The sequence below is a fragment of the Heloderma suspectum genome, chromosome 6, assembly GCF_057233095.1.
Source record: "Heloderma suspectum isolate Gila_16-S chromosome 6, 16-S_ref, whole genome shotgun sequence".
In the NCBI taxonomy this organism is placed as follows: Eukaryota; Metazoa; Chordata; class Lepidosauria; order Squamata; family Helodermatidae; genus Heloderma; species Heloderma suspectum.
Window position 1 is genome coordinate 106,422,680 of NC_139463.1, and position 25,995 is coordinate 106,448,674.

A 25,995-nucleotide genomic window follows, 5' to 3' on the forward strand; every position below is an offset into this window, starting at 1 on the left:
ATAGCATCCATCTTTAGTCAACTGGATGTAATGGTGGGAGATCGACTTATAAGTCAGAGTAATAATTCTTACCCTTGCTTTCATTGAATCTGTGCTGAACTATAGTGAGGATACTCTAGCAACACAATTCTCAGCAGGCCTATTTTATAAAGATACAGCCGGGGAACATGAATCTGCAGGTCTGGATGGAAACAATCAAGGCTTCATTAAAAGAGCAAACCTAGCAGCTCAAAGCTGAAAAATAGAGCTATTGGGACATCTTCACACTGATCTGTTTTTTCAGGAAAAGCTGCTGTTAAATGGAGTTGATGTGAAAATTAAACTTACACGCAGCAAATATGCTTTCTGCTTAATGACAGAAAGTGCAGCAAGACGTTACAGACTGCAAGTTTTGTCAACCTCCCTTTTTGTGAAAAAAGTGAGGGTGGCCCCTGGCATTTGCTTAGGCCATGCAGAGGTTCTGTTGACAGCCAACGCCACATACCCCATTGATCATGTGAGTATGAAAGTGTTTAGCATTCCAAGAGGAAGCTGTATTGCCAGTCAGGAAAACCTGTTTTGGGGGCAACTGCCTAAACAGGTCGTTATAGGCCTAGTGGATAATGATTCCTTCAGCGGAGCTTTCAATAAAAATCCATTTAATTTTCAGCATTATGATATTAATTTTGCAGCTCTTTACCTGGATGCAGAGCAAATCCCCACAAAGCCACACCAACCCAATTTTGAAGATGGAAACTGTGTAAGAGAATACATGAGTCTGGTACAAACAGCCGGCAAACATATGAAAGATAGGACCCTTTTAATTAACCATAAGGAGTATGTGAACAGTTACACACTTTTTGCATTTATGGTTACACACTTTTTGATGAGTAAAACCCAAAGGCCCCTCAGTCACTCTTGGCCACGCCACATTCTCTGTGCAGAAAACATATCTGGGCATGATAAAAGGCTGTTTTTCTGGGGCCAAGGCTGTCCCTATTGGTCAATGGGGTTGTGGGGCATGACCTTACAGGGCTAGGCTCTAAGACCTCTTCCTATTGGGCCATGGTGGCTTGGTGAGTTCGTAGAGGGGTCACATGACCCCACAGGACCAATCCAGGCGTGGCTTGGAAAAGGCCCCGCCAGCCAACTCCACGTCCGTACCCGCTAGAGCTCTAGGACCTCTTCCTATTGGTCTGCGGTGGCTTGGCAAGTTCGTAGAGGGGTCACATGACCCTGCTGGGCCAATCCGGGCACGGCTTGGAAATGGCACCTCAGGCCATTTCCACACCTGTGCCCCTAGGGCTCTAAAACCAATTCCTATGGGTCCATGGTGGCATGGCGAGTTCGTAGAGGGGTCCCATGACCCCGTCAGGTGACCCTGAAGGTCATATGACCGGGTCAGCTGATCGCATACATGGGGCTTCCGGCTAGGGCAGGGCTTCCCATCTCAACAGGGGGGCGGCGCAACTGCCACCTTCGAAAATGGGGTGTGGTTCAGAGTTTGATGTGAACCCCCTTCCTTTACTACTCACCTATTCTCACTCTCGGGAGATTCTCAGACAGGGCACTCTTGTCATTCAACTACCAGAGATCCTTTAAACAGACATGGCTTGGAAGCCAACCCATTGGCCTCACACTTCCAGAACACAGGCTCTGCCATGGGGCAATGGCTCCAAATGGATTCACTGCAGGGAGAGCGGTGTCACCACCAGCACCAGCACTGTTCTTTGCCATTCAGAAAACATGGACACAATTGAAAGAGATTCATTAATCAAGGCAAAACTGCAAGTTAAGGCATTAAAAAGCTTCTGGGTCAAACTTGATGACAAGTCTGGGCTACTTCTACTTTGAGCTGGCCAGAGACAGCCTGCACCTCATGCCACCCTGACGGTGAGCCTGGAGAACTAGGAAGATGGTCACGGAGCAGTGAAAAAGATGGAAAATTGTAACACTGATTGTGTAGCAGATTTCTAGACAAGTCTCCATATATATCCTGAATTCTCTGCAATTCCACAAAGGCCCACGTTGTAGAAGGTTGATGACTCTCATTTTCCAAGAACGCTCTGCCAATGAAAATCAAATGAGGTCACAATTAAGGGAGTCCTTCCACTACACTTACACCAGGGACTTTACCAGAGTCAAGTGATACAATTCCATTTCTTGCTAACAGCGGTCTCCAGGTTTCAGTATGACAGAGCAGCTTTTGGGAAAGAAATACAACTCAATAACCAAGCAACAAACACGAAGATGCAGAAGAACTCCATTGCCACAATAAAAAGTGGGAGGCTGCAATTCGCAGTTTGGGTGTAACCCGCAATTTTCCCATGGCCTTTGCCTGATACAATTGCTGTTGTTGCTGTTTATCGCTGTTGCTGCTGCTGGTTTTATTGTTGGTTGGAATTGCTGCTTGTATTACTATTTTTATTGTTGGTTTTATTGCTTTTTTATGATGTTTATGTTTTTATCATTTTTAATATCTTAATGTTTTTATGTGTTTTATTGCTGTAAGCCACCTTGGGAGGGCTTGCGCCCTGAAAGGCGGCTAAGAAATACATTATTATTATCATCATCACCACCACCACTGCTACTACTACTATTCAGCACTAAATCATGATGACAGAGTTTCAGGAGTGGACAGGAGTGCATTTGCAAAACAAATGCTGGAGCACCAAGCATGCCCATTCCTGGAGATACCAAATCTTCCCATGCTGACATGCGCCTTAGAAAAATCGCACTTGGATCAGTGGAATGCACCCAAAGGTGGACTGCCTTTGAAAAGTGTTCAGAAACTTCAGCTGATCTAAAACACTGCAGTCAAACAAATAAGTGCAGCATGTATCAGCAACATGTGACTCCTGGAACAGCAGTTTAATGTGCTACCAATCTGTTTCTGTCCACAATTCAAAGACCTGTTTATTACCTAGAAAGCCCAACATGATTTGGAATAAGGGTGTTTGAAAGACCACATTCCCCCAGATGAGAGTGGCAAAAGTTTTAATGCATTACCATTCCTAGGAATGACATCACTTCCCCTCTCAAGTCTAACCATTCTTTTTCCTTACTAATTGCTCTCTGGTGTTCAGCTCAGGCCTCAGCAAAATAATGTAGCATTTGGGAAGAAAGATACAACCCAATAAGCCAGAACTAGAGGCCAAGATGGAGAAGACCTCTGCAGCCACCATGAATTTCCCCTTGGTGCTCAGGTAGGTTGGAACAAAAGACACCCAGACACTGCAGAACACCAACATGCTGAAAGTGATCAGCTTGGCTTCATTGAAAGTATCAGGCAACTTCCTGGCAAAGAAAGCCACTGAGAAGCTGATGGTGGCCAAAAGGCCCATGTAGCCCAGGACAAGGTAGAACATGAGGGCTGAGCCTTCATTGCATTGAAGTGTGATGGTGTCAAGCTGGGAGTGCATGTCAAACTCTGGGAAGGGCGGAGAAGTTGCCAGCCACACCGCACAGATGCCAGTTTGAGTCAGAGAAGAGAGAAAGATGACTGATACTGCCAGTCTCTTCCCCACCCATTTCCTCATGCTGTTCCCAGGCTTTGTGGCCATGAAGGCCAAAACCACAGTGATGGTCTTTGCTAACACACAAGCAATGGAGATGGAGAAGATGATGCCAAACACTATTTGCCTCAGCAGGCAGGTCACCCTCCCAGGCCACCCAATGAATAAGAAGGAACAGAGAAAGCAGAGCAGCAGAGAGGAGAGCAGGCTGCAGGTGATGCTCCAGTTGTTGGCTTTGACGATGGGGGTGTTCCAATGCAGACTGAAGCTCCCAATCACAGAAATGGTGATCACAGAGAGGAGAAGAGCTAAGGATGCCAGTGCAATTCCCAAGGGCTCCTCATAGGATAGGTAGCTTATTTCCTTGGCAATACATTGGTCCTGGTTCTTGTTTGGATACTGATCTTCAGGGCACATCTCACATTGCTCTGCATCTGAAAGTAAGAAGCAAAGCCTCCATATTTCCAAAATCCATTAAAGTGGTTGCTTTCATTGAATGTCATATTGTAGCAAACAAAAATATTACATAGCTTCCTCTTTTTTCAGCATCCATGCTCTCTCATGTTGTCATCTGCGTAAGGGAATGAATGCATATACTTGCTTATAGAAAAAACTGCCAGGACGTACATTAAACCTGAATTTAAACATTCTAGATTATTTTCCAGGTCACTCTGGATCACTTCACTTACCCATCTGGATGGAAATCCTCCCTTGGGGGCACTCGGTGCAGTCGTAGCAACACACTTGCTTCCCCTGCTGGATGGACATGCTCTGGCCAGGGTGGCAGCTCTTGACACAGGTGGAACTGGGCAGCATCTAATAGTAACCACAAGGAAGGACAGGTCTGATGGAATTGGCCGTTATAAAGCTTCTGAGGTATTATCTGGCATTCAACAAAGGGGAGAGAGCAGTTCCAAAGGAGGAATCCCTAACTGTTTTAGTCCTTTGCTCTTTGTTGAAGACAATGTGGCCCAGAGCCCCTAGCTATTGTCACCCGAAGAGCCATCTCCGCAACAACAACAACAACAGCAACAACCACCACCAGATGGCCTCAGCTTCTTTCTACCCTCTTGCAAAATCCACACTTGGCATTAAGGTGATCTTTTAACTCTCTGCTATAACGTGCAGTTTCAACAGAGGTATACAGTTGGACAGATTTGGTCCTTGTCTGGGGATTTTGTGATGTGAGATTTCTATATTTACCTTGATCATGGATCGGCAGGTAATATATCCCATGCCATTTCCCCAGCACAAACTACCACCAAGAATACAAATGAATGCAATCACAGAATGTTTACATAGAGTTCTCTGTGATCAGGCATGTATTTTCAGCTTTTACGTCAAAATCTGAAGCTGTCTTTACATTATTCAAAATTGAAATAAGAGCACAGAATACAAAATGCAAAATACAAAATACAAAGTTAGTGCAAGCAAGACATATTTTAAAATGCTTTTTCATATCTACTTTCAGGAGAACTGGAAGCAAAAGTCATTTCAAAAAGCTTTCAAAGAATCATTTCAGGAGCATTGCCTTGATAAAGATTCAGTGTTTTACCCGATGACATTTCTGAGCTTGTAGCAAAAAGGAACAGAGATGTCAATGAGGCCTATGTGTTGTCATGAAGTTCCTGTTTTGCCTCTCCTATTCCTAGGATTTCTTAGAAACAACTTATGTAATACGTTTATAAAGAGCAGTTTTGTTTTGTACAATTACTGATTATTTTTCCCCCAAATCCTAGGTGTGATTTTGGGAAGTAATATATTTCTTCTTCTTTTTTCAGCTCTGCTAAGAACACATTTCTGTACGTTCCCCAAACAGAATACCAACTACCCAGGTTAACTGCATTGGACTATATTCATCTTGAGCAGTTTTGCAGTTCTATATCCTTTCCACAATATTTTATATTCAGTTTTGTGCATCACAAGCCAAATATGTCAACAATAGTCAGAAAACAATTATCCTTCTCTACAATGTTCTTATCTGATGCATGTTTTTCCTGGAGTTAAGGGATAACCTTGTTTTTTCTGAGCTTTGTTTGAAATGGTTTTAGCTTGTTTTTCCCCTGGTCTGCAAGTTCAGAGGTCAGTGAGAAACAACAAATTCTTCTGTTAGAATCCCTTACTAGAATCATTCAGACTTCATATGATAATCCATTTTAAAATATCATTTGTTACTCAATAGAAATTAAAAATTTGTGTCAGAGATTAGCTTATGAGAGAGGCAGAGACCAAAATCTTCTCGGAGAAATATTGACAAGGTAGCCAATTATGAAAGTTGGTGCAAGAGTCTTACACAGACTTCTGGGGCAAATATTAGTCACAACACAAATGTCCTCAGTAGCACCAATGGTCATCATCTTTGATACCAAGGTCTTAGTACATCAGCATGACCAAACAGTATCCAGAGATATGTTTCAAAAGATAGACACAGAGTAACTGGATTTGACTTGTGTGGAACCTTGAAAGCAAGGATATCAGAGCTTTTCTATTTATGTGTATCAAAAATGGATGAGCCTTTTTTTTTTCTACTTTATTAACAGCAGCAAAGTTGTTCATTGCTAAGAATTGGAAAATTCAGAACTGTCTATTCACAGAGAATGGATAAACTATGTTTGTCAATTAGCATAATTGTTAAAATGGGTGAAATTAAGGGATGGTATTCCGATCAAGCCTAAATTTGTGATAAATACATGCAACAACGTGAGCATTAAAAAGTGAGGCACTTTTATTGATTCCTGAAGGACAAGGTATCGTGTCAACATTAATACCTTGTGTATCCATGTTTCAGTATCCCATTATTCATAGTTTCATTAGATTTAAAAATATCTTCATATCATTTCAGAAATGAATATGATGTTCTGTAGAATTTAGTATTTTGTAGATAATTCCATTCTGCCTTTTCTTAATGTTAAAATCAAAAACACTAAACGAGAAAAATATTGGGACGAATCATGCCCAGCGTTATTGCTAATGTTACAGATATCGGTCTTAAGCTTTAAAATCAGTCAAGCGTCTAATTTCAGAGGTGAATATGGTGTGAATATGATGTGTGCTTAACAAGACAAATTTATTTGTCTTGTTGTTACACACACTTCCATACCAGCGGGCCTGCGTTGTTAACCTCCAGTGAGTAGAGGACCAGGAACAGGCTACTCTAGAACAACCAGGAAGCTAGGCACAACAAAGGAAAAGAGACTATGGAAGGACAAGACTCTCCAGTGGTGGTGACCTGCAAGGTGTGTGCCATGTTTGTTTTCGTGCTGGAGAACAACATTGCCCACACATGCAACAAGTGCAAGTTCATCACGCTGTTGGAAGAAAAAGTAAGAGGACTGGAGTGGTGAGTGTCGACCCTCCAGGGAATAAGAGAACACGAAGAGTTCTTGGACAGAATGGTGGAACTACAGCAACAAAGTGAAGAACAGAAGCTAGAAGAACAACAGCAAGCTGAGGCAGAAGAGGAACCTGCTGAGGTGAGGAAAAATGAAGTTGAGGATACTCCTTGGACAAGGGTGACAGTTAGGAGCAGAAGAACTAGAAGACACTTGGCACCAGTGGAGGCAGTGGAACTAGGGAACCATTTCCAGATACTTGAGGATGAAAATGGAGGACAGCCTGCAGAGGAAGAATTTCAGGGGAACCTGCATGAGAGCAGGCAAGAGGCTGAAGGTCAGCCAAGCAGAGGTGATGAAACAAAGGCCTACAGCTACAAGAAGAGAAGAGTAGTAGTAGTGGGAGACTCCTTGGTGCGTGGGATCAAAACCCAAGTATGTCACAAAGACCCATGGACTCACCAGGTATGCTGTCTCCCGGGAGGACGGATTAGAAACCTGCACTCATAAAGCCCACTGACAGGTATCCCTTTCTTCTCATCCAGGTGGGAACAAATGATACCACCAAGCGGAGCTACAAAGAAATCACGTCAGACTTTGAAGCTTTGGGCAGGAAACTCAAGAACTTTGGGGTCCAGATAAGTTTCTCATCCATCTTTCCAGTAGTTAGAAGTGGGATAGAAAGGGAAAGAAAAATACTCTGGGTGAATGACTGGCTACGAAGGTGGTGCTGATGTGAGAGATTTGGATTCTGGGACCACAGGCTATACTTCCTGGAAGATGGACTGTTGGCAAGGTACGGGTTGCACCTCACAAAGGCTGGGAAGAATGTATTTGGCCACAGCATGAAGAACTTTATCAGGAGGGCTTTAAACTGAATGCTATGGGGAAGGGAGATGTAAAGTTGGGGATAACGATGGATGAAGGCACATGCACCGCAGTGGAGAGAACAGCTCTAATAGCACCCAATAATAGTCTTCATAAACATGTAGGAAGAAAGCCAAACCATGAAGTACATGGTCTTTAACGTCTATATACTAATGCCCAGAGTATGGGAAACAAACAGAACGATCTTGAACTCTTAATGCAGGAGGGAAATTATATATAACTGAGACTTGGTGGGATGACTCTCATGACTGGAATAAAGCAGTTGAAGGATATAACTTGTTCAAAAAGAACAGGAGGAACAGAAAGGGAAGTGGGGTTGCACTATAGGTTAAAAATACTTATCTCTGCACAGAAATACAGGAGGATGAGCTTGGTAGCCCTATCGAGAGCATCTGGGTTAAAATAAATGGAGCAAAGAATAAAAGGAACATCGTGGTCAGAGTCTACTACCCGCCACCCAATCAAGGAGAAGACAAGGATGAAACTTTTGACAAGCAAATAGCCAATGTTTCAAGGAAGCATGATGTAGTAGTAATGGGGGACTTCAATTTCCCCAATATTTGTTGGGAGACAAATTCTGCAAAACATGGCCCCTCCAAGAAATTCCTGACTTGTGTGGTGTATAACTTCCTCCTACAGAAAACAGAGGTAGGAACTAGAGGATTTACTATCCTTGACTTGATTCTAACCAACAGAGATGACTTAGTGGGTAAAGTAGCAGTTCCAGGAACTCTGGGGGAAAGCGACCATGTCAGACTTGAGTTCATGGTTCTAAAGGAAGCAAAAGCTGAGTGTAGCCAAACGTGTACCCTGGATTTTAGGAAAGCTGATTTTAATAAAGTCAGAACAATGATAAGTAAGGTCCCATGGAAAGTGACTCTAACAAGAAAAGAAGTGCAAGATAGGTGGGAGTTTTTTTTAAAGGAAATTCTCAAGGCACAATTACAAACAATTCCAACAAGAAAAAAAGGTGGAAGACAACAGAAGAAGCCAATGTGTCTTCACAAAAAGCTAAGAGATGAAACAAAACAAAAAAGGACACATATAGGAAGTGGAAAGAAGGCCAAGCAACAAAGGAAGAGTACAGGCAGGTAGCACAGAATTGCAGGGATGGCGTCAGGAAGGCTAAAGCTGAGAACGAGCTGAGGTTAGTGAGGGATGCTAAAAGCAGCACAAAAGCTTTCTTCAGCTACGTACAAAGTAAAAGACAGAGGAAAGAAATGGTTGTTCACCTATTAAATGAGGATGGCAAAATGATAACAGATGACAAAGAAAAGGCAGAGGTGCTCAATTCCTACTTTGAATCAGTCTTCTCCCAAAAGAGGGTCTATGACCCCCCTGGCAAAGGCGAAGTATAGGCTGAAGGGGCAGGATTGCAGCTTGAGATCAATAGGCATATGGTCAAGGAACACCTCATTACTTTGAATGAGTTCAAATCTCCAGGGCCAGATGAACTGCACCCTAGAGTAATAAAGGAACTGGCAGAAGAACTCTCAGAACCGCTGTCTATTCTCTTTGAGAAATCATGGAGGACAGATGAAGTGCCGGATTACTGGAGGAGGGCTAATGTTGTCCCTATCTTCAAAAAGGGTAAAAAGGAGGAACCTGACAACTACAGACCAGTCAGTCTGACATCAATCCCTGGGAAAATTCTGGAGCAGATTCTAAAGCAGTCCATCTGGAAGCACATTGAAAACAATGCAGTGATTACTCGAAGCCAACATGGATTTGTCAAAAACAAATCCTGCCAGATGAATCTGATCTCATTTTTTGATCAGGTAACCTCCCTTGTAGACCATGGGAATGTTGTGGACATCATATACCTCGACTTCAGCAAAGCTTTCGACAAAGTGCCCCATGATCTCCTGATGAGCAAACTAGCTCAAAGTGGGCTAGATGAAACAACGATCCGGTGGATCCACAGTTGGCTACAGAATCGGACTCAAAGAGTTCTTATCAATGGGACCTTCTCAAACTGGGGAGAGGTAATGAGTGGGTACTGCAGGGCTCAGTTCTGGGCCCACTGCTCTTCAACATTTTTTAGTAATGACGAGGATGAGGAGGTGCAGGGAATGCTGATCAAATTTGCAGATGACACAAAATTGGGTGGGATAGCTAATACCCTAGAAGACAGAAACAAAATTCAAAGTGATCTTGATAGGCTGGAGCACTGGGCAGAAAACAACAGAATGACATTGAAGAGGGATAAATGCCAAGTTCTGTACCTAGGAAAAAGAAACCAAATGCACAGTTACAAGATGGGGGATACGTGGCTCAACAATACTACATGCGAGAAGGATCTTGGAATTGTTGTTGATTGCAAGCTGAATAAGAGCCAACCATGTGATGTGGCTGCAGAAAAGGCAAATGCTATTTGGGGCTGCATTGATAGAAGTATAGCATCCAAAAGAGGTGATGTACTGTACTTGTTCCCCTCTACTCAGCACCGGTTAGGCCTCATCTGGAGTACTGTGTCCTGTTCTGGGCACCTCACTTTAAGAAAGATGCAGACAAGCTGGAGAGGGTTCAGAGGAGGGCAACAAAGATGATCAGGGGACTGGGAACAAAGCCCTATGAAGAGAGACTGAAAGAACTGAGCATGTTCAACCTTGAGAAGAGAAGACTGAGGGGAGAGATGATAGCGCTTTTCAAGTCCTTGAAAGGTTGTCACAGAAAGGAAGGCCAGGATCTCTTCTTGATCATCCCAGAATGCAGGCCACAGAATAATGGGCTCAAGTGACAGGAAGCCAGATTCTGGCTGAACATCAGGAAAAACTTCCTGACTCTTAGAGCAATATGACAATGGATCCAGTTACCTAGGGAGGTGGTGGGCTCTCCCACACTGGAGGCGTTCAAGATGAGGCTGGACAGCCGCCTGTCAGAGATGCTTTGACCTGGATTCCTGCATTGAGCAGGGAGTTGGACTCAATGGTCTTGTAAGCCCCTTCCAACCCTACTATTCTATGATTCTGTAGAATTTTGTATTTTGTAGATAATTTCAGTCTGCCTTTTCTTAATGTTAAAATAGAATACAGCAAAAGAGAAAAATCATGGGACAAATCATGGCCAGCATTATCTGAAGAGATATTGGTCTTCAGCTTTAAATTCAGTCAAGCTGAAGGGGTAGGAAGAACAAAGGCCAGTGTGGGGAAGAGGGAATGGAAAGCCTGTCAGGGCTTGAATGCTACCACTCTGGAATGCGTCAATAAAGAAGCAGTTATCCCTGTCTCTTTTTTTATCTCCAGTGCAAACAGCTAGGAAGTTTCTTCAAGGCATCCGGAGTAAGGATGGGTGGATTCCCTACCTTCTGGTCCGTGGGGAATCCACCCACGGGGGGAGGCAATCCATTCCTCCCCCTGGAATCCTCAGGAGCCAGCTCCTCTCCACGGTGATTCCACGGAGCCACACGCTGGTTCCGTATCGCTGGCAAATGGCGATACAGTAATGGCAGCCACCATTACCGTATCACTGAGGAATGAATACAGCCACAAATGGTGTAGCGGACACCACTTGCGGCCATAAAGCCCTTAGCTTAGCCCGTTTGCGGCTGTGTTCATTCCTCAGCGATACGGTGTTGGTGTGTGGCTCCGCGGAATCGTCACAGAGAGGAGCTGGCTCCTGAGGATTCCGGAGGGAGGCGGAGGTAAGACATACATTCCGCCGCGAACTCTTTTGAATCCAGCCTCATTTGGGTCTGGGGCGGAATTCTCCTCCATCCCTAATCCATGGTGCATTTAGCCCAGCTGCAGTAAATTTCTCTCCATCATATCTGGATACCTTAGCTGCAGTGGTGAGTTTCAGCATTTTGGTGCCGGTCCTCCAGCTCCAAAATGGCATTCCAAGGGAAGTCCACCAGGCACCCACATTGTTACCTCTTCAACTCCAGGCTAAGACATTTCTATTCTTCTGCACTTTCAAAATCCTTTTTGCATTTTGAGTGTTTAAGATCCCTCCATCTGTCCAAAGCCCTGCCAGCAAGAGCCTGGCACAGAGGGGGAATGAGGGGGGCAGTCCTGCAGTTGTGACCATGGAGCAACAGTTGCTGTGGTGCCTATGGTGGCAACTACAGTGGGGCAGGAGTGAGGAAGGGGGAAGGACCCGAAGGCAGATCCCTCCAGCTGGGGATGCAGGAGTTCCTTTGGCCTTGGGAGGGGGGATTCGACCTGTCCAGTAGTCCTTGGTACACTCTCCAAAGAAGCACAGGATTGCTCTGTGAGTGTCATTCGTTTCGTCTCTACGATGTGCTTCATCTTTTGTACCTGACAGTCATTTCACTTTCTGCCTTCATATTATCTTTTATGATGTGTTGGTGTATCTATTCATTTCATATATTATTGACAGTTTATATTGGGAAATTATTTTATTTTTGGTGTTATTATATTTTGTACAATACCTTGAGAAATTTGGTTACCAGGTTTTTATTCAATTAAATCAATAATAAATAGGGGTGAACGAAAGTCACTTACCTTTTCTCGCAGCTTTTTCGCGGTGGGGGGGAGCGCTTCGCCGCTCCCCCCGCGAAGTTCAGGCCGGGGGGGGAGGCTTCCTGCCTCGCCCGGCCGAAATTCAGGCCGGGGGGGGAGGCTTCCCGCCTCGCCCGGCCGAAATTCAGGCCGGGGAGGAGGCTTCCCGCCTCGCCCGGCCGCGAACATGAAAGTAAAAAAAAAAAAAAAAAGCGCGTACGCGAATGGCGGCTCCCTATGGGGGCCGCCATTATCCGTACACACTTTTTTTTTTTTTTTAAAGTCACCCGTGATAGGCTATGTGACGATTCACGTAGCCTATCACGGCTGACTTTGCAAATCTTGCCGTGATAGGCTACGTGAATCGTCATGTAGCCTATCAGGGGACTTTTTTTTTTTTCTTTCATTGCAATGGCGGGGGCGGCAGCCGGTCGAAAGACCGGCTGCCGCTCCCGCCCCACTCGAACACCGGACGAACCGCCAGCTGGACCCGCCGCCGGGAGGGACATTCAGGGAAGGTAAGTCCCGTCCCGGGGGGGCGGGGGGCGGGGGGGGCGGAGGATTTCTCCCCGAAACTTGTTCGGGGGGCCGAACACGTTGGCGCTCGGCCCCCCGAAGTTTCGGGGAGAAATTCTCCGCCATCCCTAATAATAAATAAAAACTGGGCATGTCTGCCATATTCTGATCAATTATCAACCACCCTGGATAGCAGTTTCTCTAATGTGCTTTTAAAAATGCTGACGATACAGATGATGTTGGTGAAAATAAAAACAGACGTTCCCACCTGATTAAACTTACGATTCCACACAATGGCGCTTCCATTAATAGTGAACCCATTCTGTGTATTCGCCTCAAGCACCGTCCTCCCAACCTGGATTCTCTGGAAGGATTCATTGGGGAAGGTGACCAGGTTTATGAGATCATATCCGCCTGCCAGGTCCCCATTGTCATCAAAAAATATTTCTTCCCCAGCACTGTTATTAAAGCGGATTCTTCTCAGAAAAGAGTGAAGCTGGATTGGAGGAGAAAAAGGTTAACAATGCATTGTTTGTTTATTCATTCAAAGAATTTCTCAACCACCAGTCCTCCTTTCAGGTACCTGGGTGGTCAGTCACTTCAAAAATGATTAATGGTATTTCTTTGCAATTTGCCAAGTTGTGACATCTGGGGTGCTTGCTGAGGGTGTTTTTATCATTCAATCATACTGCCTCATTCACAGAATGTTTCAGAAGCTGCAGACAAAGCTGCCTTCCATTTGGAACCCTCCCTTGTCTTCCCACAGCTTTTCCCAACCTATTCCTTCCTCTCCGTTAAAGAAGGAAACATGGAATAGTTTGACAGTGTCTGTAATTGGCAGCGCTAGGACCCCTTCATCTGGAAGCACCCTTAGACTTCAAATATCTCCTTTCCAACGTATCAGTAGAACCAAACATGAATTTCCAGGAGCCTGGATCTTCCACATGTTCAAAAATGGTCCATAGGAAATGAGACAGAAGATGAGAAATGAAATAAATATTACTGCGGTGAAGTGTTTCCAGGACTTCACCAAACTGGTATATTACTTAGCTATAGCTTCTCCCAGTGACAGCAGCAGGATCACCAGGGAAAAGCTCCATTACCCATTTTTCCATGCCAAGGCTCAGAACATATAAAGCAATAATAAAGAAGCAAGGGCTTCTGCATCTGAACATGTGCAAAGGGTTTCCCCCTCAACCCAGGAGCCATCACAGTCATCTCACTGGGGAGTAGGGTGAAAGGCTACAGTGTTAGGGAATATTGGTTTTGCCCCAGCAGCACTCTCCTTATCAGCTGAGATGTACAGTCAGGGCCAGAAATATTGGAACAAGGATAACTGTTTGGGCAGTTAGCCTCTGTACACCACCACATTGAAGTTGAAAGGAAACACACCCAGATGGGAGCGAAGTCAGGACTTTCAGCTGTAATTCATGGGGTCTGACAAAAGTGGGGCACTAACCATTCAGGAAGTACAGCCAGTGGCATACACACACACCCATCATTGGTGGCTCGTAAGTAATGGAACAAACCAACATCATTTCAAACTTAAGGATTGCCTTTAATAGCTGGATGAAAATGCTTTGCAGTCAGTGACTGCCTGAAGTCTGGAACCCATGGACATTTTATTTATTTATTTATTTATTTATTCATTCATTTAATCATTCATTTCATTTCATTATTATACTGCCCAATAGTAGGGGTGTACGAAACCCCGCTTACCTGGCTCCGCCGGGTTCCACTGGGGGGGGAGGTGCTCCATCCCTCCCCCTGGAATCCTCCCCCCGGAATCCTGGCCATCCGGCTCTGCTCCGCGGAATCAGGGACGCAAATGGCGGCTGCAGTAGCCGCCACCGTTTGTGTCCCTGTATTCAGCCGTGATAGGCTAACTAAAGACTTACGTAGCCTATCACGTCTGGGTTAAAAAAAAAAAAAAAAAGCATACGCAAATGGCGGCTATGGCCGCCGCCATTTGCGTTCCTTATTTTTGGCCGTCTTAGTCTACATAAATATTTACGTAGATTAAGACGCAAATAGTGTTGCCCTTATTTTCGTCGTAGTCTACGTAAATCTTTACGTAGACTACAGCGACCAAATAAGGAACGGGAATGGTGGCTCCCTATGGGGGCTGCCATTATCTGTACGTGCTTTTTTTTTTTTAAAGTCACCCGTGATAGGCTACGTGACGATTGACGTAGCCTATCATGGCTGACATTGCAGATCTAGCCGTGATAGGCTACATTAATCGTCACGTAGCCTATCAGGGGGTGTTTTTTTTCCTTCTTTTATTGCAATGGCGGCTGCCGCTCCCACCCCGCTCGAACACCCGCTGAACCGCCGGCCGGACCTGCCGCCGGGAGGGACATTCGGTGAAGGTAAGTCCCGTCCCGGGGGGGGGTGCGGGGGGGGGTTTGGAGGATTTCTCCCCGAAACTTCTTCAGGGGGCCGAACACGTTGGCGCTCGGCCCCCCGAAGTTTCAGGGAGAAATTCTCCGCCATCCCTAAATGTGCCTGCCTGGCAGGGTTGCTGTTTTTGTTTGTTTCCTGCCTACCAGCCAGAGTTTTCCCAGGTAATTCAGCCAAAGAGAGCCTGAAGTCTTTGATTGTGATTGTGAATAGGAAAGTAGTACTAGGGAAAAGGGGTTATTTTGCACTTCAAAAAAACCTTAAGCAGACATTAGGGATAGTGACCTCCTCCTTCAATCACCACTTAAATACCTAACTTCTCTGATTATCCCTTCTGAGTCTAGTTTGAGTTTCTGAGAACAGCACATTTTACCTGCACTTAGCACAAAAACTACTTGGCCACACTGCCTGAAATTGGGCAGGTGGAATCTGCTCCATGGGGGATGAGAGGTCCCCAGAAGTCATGTATTCATTATGAAAACTGAACAGGTTATGGCTGTTTCTGTTTTCGAATGCAAGTCAATAGAAAAATGTCAAAACTGAATGATTCAGATATTCGAATCTTGCTTCGGATCGACATTCGAAGAAAAGTGCATTGGGTCTGGATCAGTCTGAAGCAAAGCAGGGCTGCTTCAGAAGGTCCAAAGCAGCATCCGAACCAAAGTGGGAGGTCAGTGCACAGCCCTAATTTATCATATTGTCTTCTATTTTTCATTTTTAAAGATTCCATGTAGGGGTGTACGAAACCCCGCTTACCTGGCTCCACCGGGTTCCGTTGGGGGCAGGAGGTGCTCCGTCCCTTCCCCTGGAATCCTCGCCGGGGGGGGGAGGTGCTCCGTGCCTCCCCCCGGAATCCTGGCCAGCCGGCTCCACTCCACGGCCAAGCCGCGGAGCCGCCGGCCGGCTCCAGCCGCCCGCAGCCAGACATCCAGCTGCTGGGCAGCCCTGCAGGGACGCAAATGGCAGCTGCCGTAGCCGACATCATTTGCATCCCTTTCTTTCACTGTGATAGGCTATGTAAGTATTTATGTAGCCTATCACGGCAGGGGGAAAACCCCAGCGTACGCAAATGGCGGTAGCCACCGCCATTTCCGTACGCTGGGGTTCCCCCCTGCCGTGATAGGCTACGTAAATACTTACGTAGCCTATCATGGCCTCCGCAGGGATGCAAGTGGTATCCCTGTGTTAGCCGTGATAGGCTACGTAAGTATTTACGTAGCCTATCACGGCTGAAGAGGAAGACGCGAATGGCAGCCGCAGGACGGCCGCCATTCGCACAGCAGCGCGGACGGGAGCAGGTAAGTGCTGCGTTTCGCATGCCTTTTGTGGGGTGGGGGCAGCAGGCACTTCATCCTGTGCACCTTTCATGGGTTGGGGGGCGGGGGCTTTGTTCTGCGATGGTTTTCGGGGGGCCGAATGCACTGGCATTCAGCCTCACCGAGATCCATCACGGAATTCTCTGACATCCCTAATTCCAAGATATCTTATGATATTCTGTGATTTAGGAGTGGCTGCAACTACCTGCCATGGCTGAACATCCTGGAAGTTCCATCTGTTGCCACGTCCTCTGGATTTCTGTTTGGCTCTTGAAAAATACATTGCATGGAGAGCGTGTGCGATAGCATAGACGGCATTGTAGACACTATAGCTTTGCCCAGATAGCCTCATTTCAAAGATGTATCCAGAAATGCTTCCCAGCTTCTCCTCCCCAGTGCAGTTTTCCTTGCTTTCTTTATAATGTCTGTATTGTGAGAGTAAACACTGAAATGCAGCGGACCAGAACGAATGAATGAAATCAATCTTTGACCGATGTGGATGTATGCCCTCGAGAAAGTCCTGAAATCCTGGCACCACATTTGTATGGAGAGTGAATGACAAGGTGCCGTTGAAGGTTTTTGTGGGGAATTTGACTGCACTCAGTGCAACAGTGAAATCCCATTCAGCAGTAGTGATCCACACTTTTTGCATGGGATTCTTATAAAAAAATTCATTCCAGTACAAAATTATTTGTAAACCCTGCAGAGATTGGCCATCTCCATAGACAAGTGTCACATTGATTTCATTTAGTGAGAGAATAGAATGAATTGGGATCAATTTTTCCCAAAGTATTTGAGCTGGTAAATATGTTGACACTATTGGGATCCACTGTGTCCACGCAATGCAGATATTATCCTGCAAGAGCCTTGGTCTCAGGGTTCGAAGGAAGGTTTCTCCACTCTCCCCATCAGCAACAATCAGGCCAATCCAGTTCCATCCAGAGTGTTTGAGTAGCTGAACAATCCCAACATACTGAGGATCCTGATTTGGGACCATCCGGTAGAAAGAAGGGAATTGGGTTTTGTCCCTCAGTACTGGATCAAAGGAGCCATAGCTCACCTAATGGGAAAAATATCATTGTTCTTTAAAATCTGAGAAAACTTTCTGTTTCTTCTCAGACATAAACTAACTCTATCCGAACGCCTGTCAATGTTAACATCTTGATCTTATTGAACAGGATGTTCTAGCAAATATGGCTTCTAATCCAAATATGTTTTGGAATCTTACACTTCTAAGTAAACTTATCAGGTAATATCAATATTCACATGAGAGTACAATACTAAACAGGATGTGGAAGAAACTGGTTTTCTCAAGGTTTACATTTCTTATATGTATCATTTCGTTTTGATTCTTCAGCTGTCATTCCATGCCAACTTACATGAGTGTAAGCTTAGATATGAGTATATCTAAGTACATAGGCAGTATCATGCTGGATCAGAACAAGGTCCATCTAGTTGAGCATTCGGCTCACACACTGGCCAACCAGCTGCCGCAGAAAACTCACAAGCAGGACATGAGTGCAACAGCACCCTCACACCCATGTTCCCCAGCATCTGGTGTGCACAGGATTACTGTCTCTGAGACAGGAAGTAGCATATAGCAGCCAAGACTAGTAGCTCTTGATAGCCTACAGGACAGCACTCTAAGTGTTGTGCGTTCTTGTTTCCAGGAATCACCATAGGTACCAAAATGGTGGTGCAGCCAATGCATCGCTCAGTGGGCTAAGCAGAGACTTTTGTCCTTTAAAGTTTCAACGTGGGATGCAAGCAGATGGAACCACTCTCATCGTGGTTGCCTCTATGTGGTTTTAAACACATACCTGTGGTATCCTGAAGGTATTAAAGACATTGGTCATCTGGATGGAGTTTGGGGAGGTGAGACCACCAATAATAGCCATTACTTTCTCTTCCCAGACACGTTTGTAATTGAGGGGTTCCCCATGTTCTACAAAGAGAAGATTCAAAGCGTTCACACAGGCTTTCCTTGCATTAAATGAATTCTCATAAATCCTGGATCCCAGCGTGGTGTTGGGTAATAAGTCAGCATCCTTGTTGATCTCATGAATGGCAAACACTGAAGCAAGGACATGCTGGTAGTTTTTAGGCATCATGCTGCAATGAGATTGCCATACCACCTTAAATCTTAACATCAGAGTTCCAATTGCATTACAGCTTTGCATTGTGATTCTCCAGTGTAAGTAATTTGGATGTTGTCACACGTACTATACATAAATATCACTCAAAGAAAGTATATGAGGATTGTGTCATAAGACAATATGATGAGCAGAATTCAAGTAGCACAGAAAATGCTGTGCAGTGGCTCAAGTGTTTGATCAGAATGTGGAAAACCCCAGGCCAAATCCCTGTTCACCTGTGAAGCTAACTTGAGATGCTGTTCCCATTGACTTTTGCGTAAACCCTGTTGAACACAGTGGGATATACTTCTGAATATGTTTGTGGAGTGTGCCCTGTACATATTCTTATGCAAGGCACTATCTCAATAACCTAACAACCCACCTTATTCGATTATTGTGAAGATCTGATCTCCCTCCTATTTTGGCAGAACACAAACAGGACATAAGGGCATAAATGTCTACAGGCCTATAATTATTGATGGTTCATAGATTTCAGAGCACCCCTTCCTGCTTCCTCTGCCCAATGGAACAACCCATCTCTCCCACCCCATCTTCCCCACATCCTCTCGCCCTATTCAGGAAGTCTCCAATGCGGTAAAATATAATGTGTGAGAAGATGGAGCTCTCTATCTCCACCCCACTCCATTGTCATTTTCATCATGGAGGGCGATGGTCTGAAGTGAACTTCCTGTAATGATGGAAGCTCTCCGTGCAATTGAAAAGATTGGAAATTCAATGTTCTCAAATGCATGGGGAACCTTCATGGATACAGGAGGCTCTCCTCTTCAGACAGGCATGCTCTACAAGTAGAGGGCTTAGTTTTAATAACATCGGAGAGTGCCAGAATAGGGCTTCTCTCTTGTGGAAATCACATCTCTCTCCCTGCCAACCATCTGTCTGTATCTCAGCACCTTCCTGTCCACCGCTCCTTCTCCTGCCCCACCATGCCATATGCACTGTTTGCAGACGGCACAGACAACACAAGGTGATGAAATTCCTCTTGAATTTGCCACTATCCAGACAATCTTGTTCATTTGGGGGGGGGAGTTTGGGGGTTTGACTTTACTATGTCAGGGGGTTTGAACCTCTTTCAGCCTGAGGGCCCAATTCCATTTCAGAGAAGTTCTTGGGGGCTGAATTCCAGTGGTGGGCAAGTTCAGAAGAAAGAGGGGCTTGGTCAAAATACCAAAAATACACTTGGAAACCACCAAGAGATGGGTGACCTGGTGAAAGGAGGAGAGGGCAGGAGAAGGGGGATTGACATTAGGGGAACTACTTACCCAACATCTACTGCAGAGGAATCTGGGTGTTTCATAAACTCAAGCATAGTGAAATTGGCAAATTGAATAGATACAAATTCACCAATAATAACCACATCTGAAGCAGCACATGAATGAGTCTGAACGGTTGTCTCCCCTCTGCATATGGAGGAGTTCAAAATTTTGCTGGAAGAATATTTCACCCATAGCAGAATCGGACAGAATGATGACAAATCTACAGTCAAGAACAAACTGGACCCCTTCATGATCACTTGTGGCCACTATCAGCAGTATCAGTTCAGGCAGAAGATACAGAAAAACACAGACTGCAAGAGCTGTGCCTGCCTCAGAATAGCCTCCCAGGCTGGAGTGGAGAAGTTGTTTGGACAGGAGACAGCATAGACTCATCATAGAATATCATGCTTCATATGTTCTGTTTTTGGTATATAATTTGCATAGGGACTGTCTGTGATACCCCATGAGGCTTCTGACAATTCCACTCCTGATTACAGTAATTGTAGTAATTCCAGGGCAGATCAGCTTTGACAAAGTTCTCAATTCTCAGAACAAACAGAGGAAATGTGTCTCTGAGATCCCACTCTAGGGCATCTGGAAAAGGTACAACTTAATGGGGAACTTTGTTGGTGTGAAGCAGCCTCTTGGATAGTATGATACTCTACTTTATTGCTTAAAGCCATAGGCCACCACAATGTACATTAAAGAGAGAGAGAGAGAGAGAGAGAGAGAGAGAGAGAAGCAGTACAGTCACGTATTTGTATATACATAAATTCATACATCCAACAGAATCATCCCTAGAAGGCTGTTTGGGCTTTGGCACGTAATTTCCTTGCTGCCAAGGCAAAATTTGCTACCTGGGCAGTGGTAAAAGCACCAGTGCCAGAAAGAAGGACACATATCTGTTCTAAAGGTGTTCTATTTAGGAGGCGCTGGGAAATAATGGCAATAAATTTATGCCTAGGATGGCCATAGGGAGGGCATCTTAGTAAGCAATGAGAGACATCCTCAACCTCCCCTGACCCACAGATACAGAGTCTCTGATGGACTGGGGATTGTCAAATCTTCCCTCCAAGAAGGCAGAGGGCATGCATTATAGGCGCAATGCTGTAAATGGTTTCTGTAAGTGAGGCACAGTCAGAGTTGTAAAGTAACTCTCCAGACCAAATGACATATTATATAATGGGTACCAGCAAGAATAAGGCATTTGTGAGATTGTAACCAAATCCATCCACTTAGAATAAAGATATTTTTTTTCTTTAAGCCTCTGCTTTACTCTATCAGAAGGGAAAGAAGGAAAGGACTCAGTATCAATTCCATAAGCTTGCAACATAGGTTTGGTAAGGTTTATCCTAGACTTTTGGGATGGGGTCTGAAATTGTTCTTGAAAGCATTTTTTTTGGAAGGCGGGAATCGCTCATATGGGTCAGCTTGAGCCAATACAAAGCGAGAGCAGCATGAATAGATGTTTTAACTGAAATCAATCCTACTTCTGCCCTTAGAAGGGCCCCAGGTGTACTCCAGGGGACAGTTAAGAGAGATCTCATAAAAGAGTTCTGATTCTGAACCACCTCAAAAATAGAGGCATTCGTGTATCCCCATACCTCTGCCCCATACGTCAGTTGTGAAACTACCTTCTTCTGAAATATCTCAACTGCAGGGGCAACCAAACTTCCCCCTTGTGATCGAGAGAACTGAAGGAGAGATTGAGTAGACCGGGATGATTTCAGCTTAATTACATCTAGATGTTGTCTCCACGAAAGTCGGGCGTTGAAATTAAGGCCCAAATATCTAAAGTTGTTCATTTGTTCAATGGATTCATTGTCCAACTTCCACATATGTGTTTTCCTTTTCTTCCCAAATACTACAATTTCAATCTTAGCATAGGAATGTTTTGTGCAAAGACGGGCATGATAAAGGACAAAGAAGGTAGGGACCTAACAGAAGCAGATGAGATTAAGAAGAGGTGGAAAGAATACACAGAAGAACTATACAGGAAAGATCTGAATGTCCCTGATAGCCATGATAGTGCGGTCACTGAACTTGAGCCAGACATCCTCGAGAGTGAAGTCAAGTGGGCCTTAGGAAGCATTAGTAACAACAAAGCTAGCGGAGATGACAGTCTTCCAGCTGAGCTATTTAAAATCCTAGAAGATGATGCTGTTAAAGTGCTGCACTCAATATGCCAACAAATTTGGAACACTCAACAGTGGCCGCAAGACTGGAAAAGGTCAGTTTACATTCCAGTTCCAAAGAAGAGCAATGCCAAAGAGTGCAAGGAGGTCAAACCAGTCCATACTAAAGGAAATCAACCCTGAGTGCTCATTGGAAGGACAGATACTGAAGCTGAAGCTCAAATATTTCGGCCACCTAATGCGAAGAGAAAACTCTCTGGAAAAGACTGTGATGCTGGGAAAGACTGAAGGCAAAAGGAGAAGGGGACGGCAGAAGATGAGATGGCTAGATAGCATCACCGATGCAATGAATATGGACTTAAGCATGCTCCGGGAGAGAACGCAGGACAGGAAGGCCTGGCGTGCTATGGTACATGGGGTCACGAAGAGTCGGACACGACTGAACGACTGAACAACATAGTTAATAGACAAATGCTCTCTTGTGCAAAATGCACTCAACTTTCTCAAGAGCCTTCGTATACCAATTAATGTAGTGGAAATCATTGCAATATCATCCATATATAGGAGGACTGAGAGTTTAACATCCTGAATAGAAGCTGGGAAGCATGCCAAATCACTCAGTTCTTGTACAATGCTATTAATATAAAAATTAAAAAGAAAAGGGGCCAATAAACATCCCTGATGCACTCCTTTATCGGTTGGGATGCTTTCTGATAACAATCCATTTGCCCCCAGCCTAACTCTAAGAGTAGTGTCAGAGTGGAGCATTTGGATTAAAAGAAACAGCCTTCTATCAATGTTTGTGGCAGATAGCTTTTGCTACAAATGATCTCTATCTACAAGGTCAAAGGCTGAACTAAAATCCAGAAAAGTAACAAATAACTCTTTTCTATCATGCTGAGAATATTTCTGTATTAGGTGATGGAGAACCAAACACTGGTCTATTGTAGATTTCCCCTTTGCAAACCCAGCCTGTTCTTCAGCTAAAATCAAGTTTTCAGCTGCCCATGACTCTAATTTGTGTAAAAGATATTTAGTATATAATTTTGAAACAACATTAAGCAGACTGATTGGTCTAAAATTATTTGAATCTGCTTTAGAGCCTCTCTTGTGAATAGGAACAACAATGCTCACTTCCCAGCCCTGGGGGATTTTGCCATGCTGGTTTATATAAGTAAACATTTTTGCAAGAATTGGGCACCACCAAATAGAATTAGATCTAAACAATTCACCAGGAAGCATATCCTCTCCAGGGGGCGGTTTAGGAGGCAGGGAGGCAATCAAATCATGCACTTCATCCCAGGTTACTGGTTCCCAATCAGGGCAGGAAGAGAAAGACAAAAAATCCCTGCCGTGAAGGGGATCAAATGGGGTCCCAACAAAAGATTGTCTAAACAAGGCTGAAAAGTGAGCTTGCCACTGTGAGGAAGTAATTTGATTATCAATAGAGCCATGATGTCTCCTTGTCCCTTTTGTCACCAACATCCAGAATCTAGTTGAATCTCCTTCTAGAATTGCCAGCACTAGCTCCATCCAGGATTGTCGTACATACTCGTTCTTTTTCTGGCGCAGGAGATTTTTATACTCTTTGCGCATGTTTGGCCCCCCGAAATCTGTGGCGGAATGGCCTGCCACCCCCCCACCCCCCCTGCGGATCCCCCCAGGACGTGACTTACCTGGGGCAGATCTTCCAGGCGGCGGCGGCTCCGGTGGCGGCTCCGGCGGCAGCGGCGGCTGGTCTTCCGACCGGCTGCCACCGCCGCCATTTGCAGTTTTTTTGTTTTTGTTTTTACACCCATGTGATAAAAAACTTGGGTGTAAAACATGGGTGTGGGTGGCCGCCGCCGCCATTTGCATACGCTTTTTTTTTAACCCAGACATTTTAGACTATGTAAGATGGCCCAAAATAAGGCTCTGGGGGGAAAAAAAAAACGCGTACGCAAATGGTGGTGGCTACGGCCGCCGCCATTTGCGTTCCTTATTTTTGATGTCTTAATCTACATAAATAATTACGTAGACTAAGACGGCGAAAATAAGGGGAACGCAAATAGCATCCACTACGCTATTTGCATTCCCCTTATTTTCGCCGTCTTAGTCTACGTAAATATTTATGTAGATTAAGACATCAAAAATAAGGAACGCAAATGGCGGCGGCCGTAGCCACCACCATTTGCGTACGCGTTTTTTTTTTTCCCCCAGAGCCTTCCGCGGCCGGAAATCCGGCTGCAAACGGCTCTGGCCTGGCTGGGCCTGGCCGGCTGCTCTGCGGAGCCGCCGCAGAGCACAGCCGGCCAAGGAGGATTCCGGGGGGGAGGAATGGAGCACCTCCCCCCCGTCCAGGATTCCAGGGGGAGGGATGGAGTGCCTCCCCCCCATCCAGGATTCCGGGGGGAGGGACGGAACGCCTCCCCCACACACCATCAGCATAATCCGTGAACAGGTAAGTGATTTTCGTACATCCCTAGTAAAATTTTCTAAGGAGTCTTCTTGCCTCAATCTCCTGATCGCTCCTGCCAGCCTACGTTTCTGGGCAGTTCACTGTTTATCAAACCAGCCTTGACTAGTGTGCAGGCCTGGAAAAGGAGCTTTCATAGTGACCACAAATCGTCTAAGTTCTTTCTCTATTTTCCCATAAGTTCCCAGGGGGCCCAGGGAGATAAAAAAAATTCCTCTCTAAAAGATAACATCTTGGGGGTTGCTAGAAATAAGTTTATTTCTTCTTGCAGCTTCCCATTCCAACACAGTCTTTTTTCTCCCTGGGTTATTAAATTATTTGCAGAAGCGAAAATGAGGGGAACTTTTCCAGTTGATAACGAAAGACACATCTGAATTGGCATGTGATCATTCTCTTGTCTAGTAAGGATTTTGAAATTGTTGAAAAAGAATAGAGACAATTGTGAGAGGATCATAAAATCTATCACACTCCTGCCCCTTGGGCCAATATATGTATATAAATTCTAATCTGGGTCTCTATCTGCCCCATTACATATATATAAGTGAAACTTAACAACAAGAGCAAAGAGGAATTGACCAGCTTTATTAAGCCCCAAATCTTTAGAACTTCTAGTAGGAAGAGAAGCCAGATCGTCTGGAGTAAGTCCCATTTTCTCACTGATTTTACAGTTGTTTTGTCCTATTCTAGCATTCATATCACCTGCTATCAAGATTTTTGGGTCAGCCTGTATTTCAAATAAGGTGGAGAGGGCCCGGTCAAGTTCATTCCATATGGAGGTATCTTCATACTTTGAATTCTGCGGGGGGAAATATACATTTACTAAAAAAAAAAAAAAAGGTCAGACCTGAAGGCCAATCCACCTGAAGAATGAAGATGTTACTACTGTTGCTTACATCAAGCAGTAAAACATTTGGGTTATTATCCACTGAAACCATAGTTGCTAGACTGCCCCGGGCACAGCCTCTACTCCTCTTGGATAGTAAGTGGGTCTCACTTTATGAACAGATGAGGATTGGCATAGGACCAACTGGAAGGAACAGGACGGTGGATGCCCAGTTGACATCTCTTCCCTGCTGAAGCACATTGAAGGCTGCCTTCTGCTGAGTCAGGCCATCGAGCCACTCTCTCCTTTGACGAGCAAGGACGTTCCGAGATCTCTCCCTGCCATGCAATCTGAGATCCCATCCCTCATACTTTTCATGAATGCAAATCTGCTACTGAGCTATGATCCCTCAGTCTCAGCTAGACACAAGCCATGTATGATATTTATGTATTTCCCTATTAACCGGAAGCATTTTCACTCTGTTGTCCGGCCAAGAAGGCTCCCGGAGCAGCTCACAAATCCTCCAAAAGAAACCAGGGTACTTATTTCTCTCAGGCTCAGCATCCAAAAAAATGACTCAAAAGGGGAAAGGATGGGGAGGAAGGAGGAAAAACAGCAAACCCACGCGTCATTCATGACAGCTACAGCTTTCCTATCATGATCAGCTGTGACAGAAAAAGTTCAGAGACAAGGGGAGCCCAAGGGAGTGGGTCCATCGGCATGGCCAAGGGAATCCGCCTGCTCCCCTTGCCTCTGCTCTG

General features: G+C 45.0%; 1 protein-coding gene across 1 annotated transcript; it reads right to left on the reverse strand.

Annotated features, from left to right (window-relative positions):
* Positions 1–781: 781 nt before the first annotated feature.
* Positions 782–12,429, reverse strand: LOC146342314 (vomeronasal type-2 receptor 26-like). Its single transcript, XM_084808494.1, has 3 exons — positions 12,181–12,429; positions 4,184–4,310; positions 782–3,928 (listed from the first exon to the last, which is right to left on the reverse strand). The coding sequence occupies exons 1-3, from the start codon at positions 12,364–12,366 to the stop codon at positions 3,024–3,026; spliced, it is 1,218 nt and encodes a 405-aa protein (XP_084664620.1). The 5' UTR covers positions 12,367–12,429; the 3' UTR covers positions 782–3,023.
* Positions 12,430–25,995: the final 13,566 nt, after the last annotated feature.